A 12,911-nucleotide genomic window follows, 5' to 3' on the forward strand; every position below is an offset into this window, starting at 1 on the left:
ACTACATACTTAACTGTCATGTCGAAAATAGTAATATATCCAAAAATTCATGGAGTAGAACAACAATTGTGTTTTTTATTTAAAAAAAAAAAAACAAAACGTCCATAGCTATAGACAACAAACATTGCAGCCATGACACAAGTAATCTAAAATATTATTTTCTGGGTTATATCCCCTGCGTTTAACCGTCTACTGTCTATTTTATAACATTTAATTTTTTCACCCAATTTTGTGCAAAAAATACTTTTAACTATAAATAACTTTCTACTGAATGATTTTTGGTAATTTTTGGATATATTACTATTTTTGGTGTGGCAATTAAATAGGTAATATATTTTTTGCTTAAAACGACATATTTAAAAAAAAAAAAATCGATCTGTCGGTTGTAGCACCGAAAATTTTATTCTCTATATATGCGTGATAGACCAAAGAAAATTTTATTCTCTCTATATGCGTGATGGACCAAAGAAAATTTTATTTTCTCTATTTGCGTGACGGGCCAAAGAAAATTTTATTTTCTCTATTTGCGTGACGGTCCAAAGAAAATTTTATTTTCTCTATTTGCGTGACGGGCCAAAGAAAATTTTATTTTCTCTATTTGCGTGACGGTCCAAAGAAAATTTTATTTTCTCTATTTGCGTGACGGTCCAAAGAAAATTTTATTCTCACTATTTGCGTGACGGGCCAAAGAAAATTTTATTCTCTCTATTTGCGTGACGGACCAAAGAAAATTTTATTCTCTATTTGCGTGACGGACCAAAGAAAATTTTATTCTCTCTATATGCGTGACAGAACAAAGGAAATTTTATTCTCTCTATTTGTGTGATGGACCAAAGAAAATTTTTATTCCAGATTTATGATTGATGAAAAAGTTTTTAAAACATGTGTGACATATTGACAAAATTTTTTTCTTGAAACTTGTGCATGATAAACTGAAGAAAACTTTTGTTTTTTTTACTGTTGCATAATAGACTAAAAATAAATTTTATTTCAAATTTTGTATGACAGAGCAAATGAAGAACAAAAACGTTTTTTTTAGCACATCTAAAGTAAGATGTATCTATTCATTATGTGCATTTTGCATGAAAAATTCTGTGCTTCTACACTAGTGGGACGAGATTTTGTCAATAAATGGAGTTTTCAGATAAAAAATCGCTTCAACTTATTTCTTTTTGTCAATTCTAATAAGTTACAATGATAGCTTCCAAATTATGCAGTTGGAATTACCTGAATATTACTGAATTATTAAAAAAAAACAACTTTAATCATGGTAGCAGCTGAAACAGAAAATTACCTCCATTTTGAACTCTCCTGTGTCATACGATCGTTTTCATGAAATTCTATTTTTATTTTATTTAATAATTTTCTACCTTATCGATTTTCATAATTTTTGGAGATAATCATCTTAAAAATATGAGGAATATGTAGATACCTTTGTTTTCATGTGGAATTCACTATTACGATTTCGGAAATTTCGTCCCAATAGTGTAGAATGCCAAAAATTCTATTTCAAACTGAAATCTGACAAACTGGCCAACTGACAGACAGAACCTCTCATATGGATGTGTGGACACATCTTAAAATCTCTTTATGAAATGCATCTTTGTTGATTTTAGGTTTGTCTTGTTCAATGCTCATTAGCTCTCACAATGTTATCAGAAATAATAAATCTACAATTTTTTTTTTTTTTTTTCTTCTTTCTTTGCTCTTAAGAAAAAGAAGAGTTCAAATTTTCAACCTCATATGAATCAATATTTTGTCTTTTGGATCGCCATAGTTATATCTGCCAATGGACAAAAGCATTTCAATTCAGACTTATTTTTAGAATCAAATGGCAAGGTTTGATGTTATCGAAAGTTTTTTTTATTATTTTTTTTTTATTGTTTAAACATCTGAGAGTTTTAGCAATGGATATTTTGTTTGGCCAAATATTTTCTATATCTGTTCTCGATAGTTGTTTTATATAAATATAACTTTATTTTTTTGAAACAGCAAATTGACTTAATTTTTTTACACATATTATTCATCAATAGCTAATTAGAACTAATAAAACGAATAAAGGGGGGAAAAAAAGGGGGGGTTCTTATCAGAAATAATTGAAACTGAACATGAAAAGAAATGCGTAACATTAAAGAGTGTATGTTTGTATCTTTGTCCAACTAGAATTTCCAAATTATAATTTACACGCACTCTTTATATATAGTCATTAGGTCCAATAGCTGCTGATGAAACAATGTATGTCATTTCTAATTTACTGTGCTAGAAAATTACTCTCATCTGAGAGTATCCTGTATTTGCAAAGCTACCAATTGCTCATACATATTGTTGCTGCCACATCTGGGCTGGTGCATCTACCAAATAAATGGCAAGGTTTGATGTTATCGAATTCTATTTTTAACATATCAATTTTAGCAGCTCAACATATCAATCAATGTCTAATCAAATTCTCACTGTATAATATCACACATAATAAATATATTATACTCTTACCAACATTGTTGAGGCCTCTCCCTCTTAGACATGGTCCCAAAACAGAGTCTCCAATCTAATAGGTTTCATCCCACATAATATTGCATTTCTGTGCCTGTTTTACGATTACTTAATTCGAATTCCCTCTGACGAACTTGTAACAATTTTATGCTTTTGACGTAAATACTCCCAACTAACACAATAAACAGCAAAATCCCACCCTTACATTGTAGAGACTTCTAGATGCCAGAAAGCTTTCTACTCTAATAGTTTCTTTCCTCAAACTGCTAGACTTGAGAATTCACTCTCTCTTTTTCCTACTTCTCTGACTGCATTAATGTGCAGAAATTTAAATGTACTGCAAACGTATCTTGCTGCTTAACTCCCTACATAGTGTCCCTGTAGACATGGTCCCAAATAGTAACCACTTAAGAACAAGTGGCAATATGCCTTGTATGGAATGAATAAGAAAAACAACATATCAATCAATGTCTAATCAAATTCTCACTGTATAATATCACACATAATAAATATATTATACTCTTACCAACATTGTTGAGGCCTATGTTTTATTCTTCCTAAACTACATTACTATACCATATATTGCACATAAAACAGGTTGGAACTTCAATGTGTGTGCAAGAAGTTTAAACTAGTAGGCCACCCGGGTTGCCTGGTTGTGAAATACACTTAAATATTATATTTTAATTCATGCAGATTTCATATTTATTATTATAAAGAGCCAATTCTCTAGTGATTAATATATATATATATATATATATATATATATATATATATATATATATATATATACTTGTGATTATTACACACACACACACACACACACATGTATTTGCGGTTCAGCCCGGCTTTGCCTGGGCTCTATGTACTATTCATAACTTGCCCTACGTGTGAATACACTTTATGTAAGATTTCAAAAGTTTAGACCAAAATTTGTCTGATGAAATTTCGTAGAAACCACAGAGGTCAATTTTTTAAAACTTTGACCCCTTACCATTTATCATTTTCGTCTCAAATCAAAATAAAAAGTTTTACCCATGTCCAAGTTACCTACGTCTAAAATTACAAGTCTTTAGACCTAAAATTGGCGGAGGAATTTGGTAGAATCTGGAAAGGTCAACTCTTTCAACTTTTGGCAGCCAAATTTTCGCCCCAAAACTGATTAAAATGCTTGCCGCATGTCTGAATACCCGTTATGTATAAATTTCAAATGTTTAGACCCAAAATTGCCTGAGTAGTTTGCTAGACACTGCAAAGGTCAAATCTTTTTAACTCTACCCCCCTTGGCAGCTCAAATTTTACACCCAAACCGATTAAAAGGCTTTCCTTATCTCTGAATACTCTTTATGTAAAATTTCAAATGTTTAGACCAGAAATTTGGTAGAGACTGTAAAGGTAAAATTTTAAAAACTTTGACCCCTGAACATTTATTTTTGGGGGCTCAAATCAAATTAAAAAGTTTGATCCCATGTCCAAGTAACCTACATTTAAAATTTCAAGTGTTTAGATCCAATTTTGGTGGAGGAGTTTGGTAGAGTTTTCAAAGGTCAAATCATTGTTTGGCCGAAAACCAATTAAAAAGATTTTCCTAAATCTCAATACTCCTTATGTCAAATCTCGAGTCTCTAGACCGAAAATTGACAGTAATTTGGTAGGGAAATGTACACAGACACACAGAGACATTTTCACTTAGTTGTAATTTCCAGAATTAAAATAAAAATATAATTTATGTGCCATTAACTAGAATCAGAATCCAAAACATATAACACTTCAGCATTATCTGTTACCATCTGAGCTAAGTCTGTTAGCTAGCATATAAAAGCTTGAAAAATAAAATTATATATAAATATATATTTGCGCATGCGTAGAAGTAACACATTTAGTTGACTTATGCTTGTCAAGTTTCAATTTTTTCCAATTTTGACCCCATAGCAGCTATTTTTACCAGCTAAAGACTAAATTGAATTTGTTCCACAGGTATAAATTTCCCTATATAAATATCAAGTTTCAATTCTGTAGACCAAAAATTGACAGAGTAGTTTAATAGAGACCGTTCTACAGACAGATATGGTCACTTATATATTCATAAATTATTTTACAGATTGAGAAGAATGAAACTTGGTTAGCTAAAGCAACCATTTTCCTCTTAATAATTAATGACGAGATGAATGCATATGCATTCACTTAAAAAAAAAAAATGACTTGCACATTGAGATAAAGAATAAATGTTACACAAAGGTGAAGATGTCCAGTTTTTCGTAAAGGTTTCATATTTATTTTTTTATATAGAGAAGAGAACTGTTCAAAATAATATTAAAATTATAATAGCATCTATAATTCTATATGATTTTGTGTTTTTCCATAAGGCTGTGTTTTATTTGTCGAATGTAAAGAAATTCATTATTTTTAGCCAATTTAAAAACAACCACACACACACACACTTTTAGCAAAGCACACACACACACACTTTTAGCAAAACACACACACACACACTTTTAGCAAAGCACACACACACACACACACACTTTTTAGCAAAAGACACACATACACACACTTTTAGCAAAGCACACACACACACACACACACACTTTTAGCAAAACACACACACACACACACACACTTTTAGCAAAACACACACACACTTTTAGCAAAGCACACACACACACACACACACTTTTAGCAAAAGACACACATACACACATACACACACTTTTAGCAAAGCACACATACACACACACACACACACTTTTAGCAAAACACACACACACACACACACACTTTTAGCAAAACACACACACACACTTTTTTTTTCTATTAAATTTAATTATCCATTAACATGTGTTTCATCATTTATGACTAATCAGCCTGATTGAATCTAACAAGATTCGAAACTAGGACCCCCAGAGTTGGAAACCTAAGCTCTGTCACTGAGCTAACTCCCACCAGTGCTGGAATGTACTGCATTCTTTAAGATGTCATTTTATTATTTTATTTACAGCACTTTCAAAAGAATTAAATTTTTAAAATATATATGTCACTCCCCATCTGGAGGCACTAAATTGTTAAAAAAATTTTGCTAACTAGCGTTTAGGTAAAAAATCCACTTTCATATAAATAATTGAATTTGTTCATAAGTATCACAAACAAAAATAAACAAATGACGTGTGTATTATATATATATATATATATATATATATATATATATATATATGATATAGTAAAGTTATATGTAACTTATTCCTCATCCTTCATTTAATGTGTGTGTATGTAATATATATATATATATATATATATATATATATATATATATATATATTAAATGAAAGATGAGGAATAAGTTATATATATCTTTATTACATCATCAGAACAATAAGGAAAAGTTAAGGTGAAAATTAAGAAAAAAAAAACTCTTTATGCCATGGCATTTCAAAGCTAAATGCTTCTCATCAGAAGAGAAGGGACAGAATTATGCAAATATAGAAAAAACTGGCTTAATGATATTTAGATATGAAATGAGAATGAATATAATAGTATGGTAAATAGTAATTAAAAGTAGGTTAAACATGTAAGGGAAAAATAGAAGGGTAGAATATTATGTAGGTCACTATAAAAAAATTGAGATCATTAAAGAAGGGGAGGAGATAAAAACAGTAAATAGGGGATACGGAAATCTAATATATAAATTGCTATATGTCTGTTGATCTGTTTGTCTGTTTGTCAATCTGTCTGTCGGTCTCCATATTTTCAAACTCTATCTCCTCCGAAACTAAAAGTTGCAGAGTGGCGCCAGGGACCTCAAATTATTGTTTTTTTTTTTGTTTTTTTTTTTTTACGGACCATTCTTTTATGGGCCTTTAGTCGGTCAAAATTGTTTTTAAGGGGTCAAAAATGAGTCAAAATTGAAAAATATTGTTAAACATTTTGTATATTAATCTTAGTTTATTTTTAATCGGTTTATGTGTGTCATGTTAGTACAGTGGTAACATCACCAGCTTCGAATGCTACAGTTTTGGTTTCGATTCTAGCTGATGGCACCTAAATACCTTTTTTTTTTTTTTTTTTTTTTTTTTTTTTTTACTTTTGGAATCACGACTCTATAATAATATATATGAAATCTGGACAAATTAAAATATATTTAAGTGTATTTTATGCCTGGATTAGAAAAATGCTAAAAAAAGTGTTCAGAAAACATAATATAAAAGTTCCAGTGAAGTCTTTAGTTTAGGGTTGATGCATTTCCAAAGTCAGATTTGAATAGAAATCCATATGATATGTTGATATTTGAATCAGACTAACCTATTTGTTTTTTTATTCCACTATTATTGGCATGAATATAATTCATTTCACTTCATTTTTTTTTTTTTTCTGAATATATTTGTTTCAGCTAAGGATATTATTAGAGTGGAAACCTTTTGTGTTTGAAGTGTAAGCTTTTATGTCCTTAATAAAAGCAAAGTTTAGACATTTTCCTACTTAATTTGTACAGTTAAACTATGTATTTCCTATAATTAATCATTATAATATTAGTAAAATATTTTCTTTAAAACTTTCACTCGGGTATTTTTATTGCATCTAACAAGGGCAAATTTTTTTAAAGATACAAATGGGCTTTCTTTATCATGACAACTAGACTACCATCGCCATCTTGCACTCTTACAAATATGAAACAACCTTTCACATTGTGTGATTATTTTTACATTTTTTTTTTTTTTTTTTTAAATTTTTCCAACTGTTCTTACTATACCCATATTTTATGAACATGAACGAGAGAAATAATCATAGAGAATCATGTATTGATTGCTTGTCGACAGTAATCAAGTGATAACAAATCTTTTTTCATCAACTAAAATGAACTTAGCTTGACAGGGGTTGCTGTCTTAGAGTCTCACACTGTCAACATCTGCAACAGAGAGATGAAACTTTCAGGTTATGAAAGCATAAGTTCAGTCATCATAACGATGCAATTTGCAATCTTCTTTGTGTAGAAATCAAATGTTAGGGATCCTGTGATCATAAAACTGTTTCACCATCTATTTCTGCATTCGTTGAGTCTTGTGCAGTACTTCTTTTTTTTACCTTTTCTAACGTAAAATAATCTTTATTCATCACATAAGACTTGTATCTGATTTTTTGTGGACAAAGTTTCAGATTGTTCCTTTTCATATATGACGTTGTTTTGCAATCAACCTTATGGAGCTTCTAGGATTACTAACAATGGTCTCCTGTACATTCATGTCTTCTAATGCTATCAGTGTCTCTAGAATGACTCCTGTTTTTAAAGTAGTCACATTTTTCCATGATGATTCACAATTTTTAGGTTTAGACATATTGTTTCTAAAAAGTTCGAATTTTAAAACATTTTTCTTTTAAAAAATCTTTTTTTGTTGACTAATTTGTCCAAATCTTCAGGGCAGAAAAATGAATTTAAAAAATATCTGTTCAGAAATTTTTTTAAAGTCTAGTAATTACCTTTAAAAAAAAAAAACAACTTATTTATAGGCATACAAAATATGTTAACATTAAATATTAACATTTCAAAATATTAATAAAAAGTTAAAAAAACAAAAAAAAAAAAGGAAAAAAAAAAAAACTAACAGCAGATACAAATAAAATTTTATTTTACTGTAAATAAATATTTCTGATAAATTATATATGTGAAAGTTTATATAGGGGGCGCTGCAGTTTCACACCATCTATCGGTAATGTCAATTGCTTAGAGCTTATACTGACATCAACAGCCAAAGAGAGATAACTCTTTAAGGCTGTTAGATTGGAATTGCACTTCACTCATTCTTTTCCTTGATTTTATTCCTTACTGGTTTGGGTGACTATAATTAAACTAATCAACTTAAACATTTTTTTTTAATTATTTCATTGTATATAATTACATTTTATAATGTTGTTTTACTTCTAATATCTAATATATGAGAAAACTTGCCCTACGTACATTTACTTATGAAAAATCAGACTTTTATTACTATGGATTACCCAAATAACCTATACTTTTTCTCCAATTCTCTATGACACAAGCCCAGTTTAATAATCATGCAAGCATTTATTTATGAAGATGAAACCGTTATAGTTATAGATGACACAAGTAACCCTTAAATTTCCACATCCCTCCCAACATTATACCAAGTTAACAATACTAAATAAGCAGTTATAATAAGAGTATAGAATATATATAAAATACAACGGATGTTTGTCAGTATGCTCGATAGAAAGAGAAGGAAAATGATGATTGTTGAAGTAAGCAGAACAAGGAACAAAAACATTACTAAAAGAAATGATTAGAACAGGACAATAAGAATGTATGTATATGCTAGTTTCATTGCTGGTTTAACATTATTAGACTGGGTTAATGTTCATGAGTGCTGGAGAAAATATACAAGATTATTAATTATTATTGGAATACCATAGAAATTCCATGATGCTTTCCATATCAATCTGTATAATTTACTGTTATAATAAATGTCTGGGTTATAGTCAGTTAATATACTTCCTAATTTCCGACGTAGTGCTACCGAAAGCCATGACAAGGCAAATCAGTTTCTTTACTTTTTTTCTCTCACACCTTTAAATTATTTGTTATTTTGATTTCAATAATTTTATTTTTATACTTTCATAAACATATATTTCTTAAAAAACTTATTTTTAAAATTTAAAAAAAAAAAAAGAAAAAACTTATTTTTATAATTTTATAAAAATATTTCTTATAAAATTTCAACTAAGATAAAAACTTAGTTTTTAAAATTTTGTTATTAAAAGTGTAACTACTTTTATCTGTATAATTTTAATTTTTATTGTATACTTTTCAATAATGTCCTTATATTTTATGTCAATAAATCGCTTTACAGTAGAAATACTGAAGAACAATAAAAGTGAAGGAACTGATTTGCCTTGTCACTGTTTCTGGTAGCACTACACCAGAAATTAGAAAGTACGCTCATTATAACCAATGTCTGCCAGGGTTAAGTAAGGAAAGAATTACTCTTCTTTTTTTTTTTTTTTCCATAAAACAATTGTCATTAAAATATTTTTTTATAAATCAATAAAACAAATGTTTCTTTTATTTATTTAAAATTGTAACAATTAAAATCTTTTTAAAACAATATTCTGTTAAAGCGCTAAATATTCAGAAAAAGTTGTCAGCTAAATATTTTTCAAACCAATAAAAAAAACATCACTTTTCAAAATGTATTTGAAACTGTACTGTTTTAGTTTTAGTCAATAGGGCGGAATAATTTGATTTTGATTTTGGAACAATTTATTTTAAAATGGGTGAAGTCAGTTTTTTCTGTTTTACCTTGATGACGTCAGACTAATCAGCAATTGTCACTTTCCTGATTGGATAATCTCATTAAAAAACATTTTTTTGTGTGTGAAAGGTGATAATGTATATACAAACATGTATTATTATTATATAAATTAGGGATTTCAGTAACTAAAAGTCTGATTTTTTTTTTTTTTTTTTAATAAATGCTTTTATAGCGCCTGTAAACAATTAAATTGAAAATAACTCCACCGATCTGTCTTCCGTGTCTGTCTGTCTATTTGTCTGTCTCACTGTTAGTTTTGAATTATATGCAGGCAAAACTCAGCTCCCTTGTTTGGCGGATATTTACTAAAGAGCGGAGAAAAGCTTTCAAAGCAGAGATTGCAGCCGGCTCTAGCGCTAACTGCAACACCAGATACCAGGTCAGCTGTTCACGCCTTTTGGCTCGTCTATTGTGCTACAGACAACAAAGTCTCTTGCCCCCCCCCCTCTCTCTCTCTCTGTTCTATAATTTATTTATTGCATCCAATTTCACTTCAGTTTGAAAAAAAAAAAAATTTTTTTTTAATTTATTTTTCTAGATTTTTGTTCTTTATTTATTTACCCCCCCCCCCATTTTTCTATTTTCTATCTGCCTCTCCTTTTTTTTTTTTTTTTTTACCCAAATGCAAATAATGAATATTTTGACTTATTTATCCCCTTCTCCTAATCCGTTTCTCGTAAAATTTGTACACAAAGCTGTTGTTTATATGTATGAAAATAAAACAATGAAATTAGAAAAATATATTTAAACGGTAAAACATTGTGTCAACTGCCATAAGTGTATCAAGAAAATCAAAAGTTAACATTATCAGTCTTGAATGGACTGTCATTCTAGCTGCAAAGAAAATGAAGTTAATACTGAAGCAAGGGTTGCATAATATGCAACAGCACTTTCTCTTGGGCCATCACGGTGGCATGAAGAAGTCCAATGTGACTGGAGAAAATACTTGGATATACAGAACTGATTTTATTTCAAAGCTTTTCTTTTCCTGGACTAATTACGCCAGCAAGCCTGAGGATTTTTGTAGCTTACTATTTAACCCATAACAGGAAGTATGAATATCTGGATTCACAATGTAATAATGAAACGTTTAAGCTAAATCTCTTTACTGATTTAAGTTTTCATTATTACGTATTACAATATTCATAAATTTGGTCTGCTTTATTTCACTATTTACTAGTGTTGGGACGATTAATCGAGAATCAGCAAAATTGGAACTTTTTATAAAATTGGTGCTTATCTACCGATGCCAAAAACGATTCCATTTAATTATCTTTTTTTGTCTGATTTTGGTTTATGGAAAATCTTCCACTGCTGGTAGTAATAATAAAATAATGTAATGGTTTAAACATCCAGTAAAACTGGAATCTATAGATCACCCCTTGCAAGTGTGTTTTTACATTTTAGAAAATATATGTACATGAAAAGTTGTGTTTTTACAGTAATCGGGACAAAATAACTATTTTATTGTTAAATATTTAGAGATTTATAAAGAATCGGAATTGGTAATTGTATTGGAATCGGGGAAGCATATTGGAATTGTCCCACCACTGTTATTTAATTACTTCACGTTATTTTACAATTAACACAATATTTGAGTAGATTTGGTTAAATAATGTAAACCAGAAAGTAAAAAAACAAACTTGTAATGCTGCCAAGACAAAGTATTTGAGTTGTTTCAACCTTAAAATAATTCTAGATCTAATGGGCAAGTGGTTATACCGACTCAAACTTAAAATGATCCCTCTTTATAAGCACAAGTCCAAATCCTGTTTGGATCCCCCCCCCCCCCCCGCTATGTTCCAAGCCCCATAGATAATTATAAACTGTTTTAGACACAAAGAAAAGTAATATATATTAAAATGAATTATTGAAATGTAAAGTTAAATAATGTCATTTCTTTAAAATAAATTTCCCCTATCTACTTTATTTAACTTGTTTTCTTTTCTTATTACTGACCTTTTTTGTTTCTTTTCTTATCACTGAACTTTTGTTATTCTTATCACCGAAATTCATTTAAATATCCGACCATAAGTTGGAGTTAAAAATATATTTTTACTTTATTTTTCTTCCTTTCAAACCCAACTTAAGTTTCTTGATTTATTCTTTTGCAAGCCATCCTTTTTTCTTTCTTTTTAGTCTTTCCCCTAAATCCATTGCTTTTTTTTTTTTTTTTTCTCCATTTTGATCCCCACCTTCCTCCCTTATTTGCCCCAATCCCCTCATTCTAACATGATTTGCATAGGTTGAAAAATTTTGTTTTCTTAAAATGTTGTAGAATCTATTTCTGTTGTTTGTATTTCATTTGCTGCGTCTCTCGACCCCTAGGAGGGGGTTATTTAGCTCTGTCTATTTGTCTGTCTGTCCATCAGTGTTTGAGTGCTTGACATTTGATTGCATGTTTAGCAGCCTTTGCAGAATCAATATTATTGTATTATCACTTAAATATGTATTTCATTTAAAGAATTCAAACAATATTGTTATTTTATATTTTTTCTCCAAATTTTCCCCTCTTATACCTTTTAATTTTTTATTCAGGGTTTACCTTTCTTTTTGAAAGATTTCTCACTTGTTTCCTTTTTCAAATTTGTTTTTCTTTCAATTTTTTTACATTACCTGCTTCAAAATACAGCCCTACATCTTTTAAAAACATTGAACTGTTTTTAAAGACCACTTTACCCCCCCCCCCCTAATTTATTTAAAACTCCAATGCAGACCCAGTAGTCCTTTTAAAGGGGGGGGGTTTAAAAGATTTCACATGCTCTATCTTTTTTCTCCCAATGATTTTCACGCATATATATATATATATATATATATATATATACAACATAAAGTTAAATGTCTCAAGGAATTGACTTCTGCTTATAATTAAAAAGAAAATTAGAAAAAAAAACATGACTAGCATCTTGTCAAACAATTTATATCGATTTCTTTTTATTTTTGTTGCATATTTTAATATAAATACCATTTTTTTTTCACAAGTGTATATTTCTATACAACAATTATCACATTGACAAAAAAATTTTCAACTAGCATGTTGTAATTGCTGTGATTTTTACGATGCATGATTCAAACCCACTCATATTTCAGAATGAATTACAG

At 29.4% G+C, this 12,911-nt stretch overlaps 1 protein-coding gene across 3 annotated transcripts in view; it reads left to right on the forward strand.

Annotated features, from left to right (window-relative positions):
- LOC145285965 (ubiquitin carboxyl-terminal hydrolase 45-like) overlaps positions 1-12,911 on the forward strand; it is a 222,192-nt gene that overhangs the window by 153,567 nt on the left and 55,714 nt on the right. For 2 of the 3 annotated variants that reach the window (XM_080134492.1, XM_080134494.1), the window contains one exon: positions 10,081-10,188. The exons of the other annotated variant lie outside the window; for it this stretch is intronic. In XM_080134492.1, coding sequence (XP_079990618.1) covers positions 10,081-10,188 — 108 coding nt within the window. The remainder of the gene's footprint in view (positions 1-10,080; positions 10,189-12,911) is intronic. 3 annotated transcript variants of the gene reach the window in all.

This window comes from Euprymna scolopes, chromosome 10 (assembly GCF_053919585.1).
Source record: "Euprymna scolopes isolate OS-2025 chromosome 10, ASM5391958v1, whole genome shotgun sequence".
Classification (NCBI taxonomy): domain Eukaryota; kingdom Metazoa; phylum Mollusca; class Cephalopoda; order Sepiida; family Sepiolidae; genus Euprymna; species Euprymna scolopes.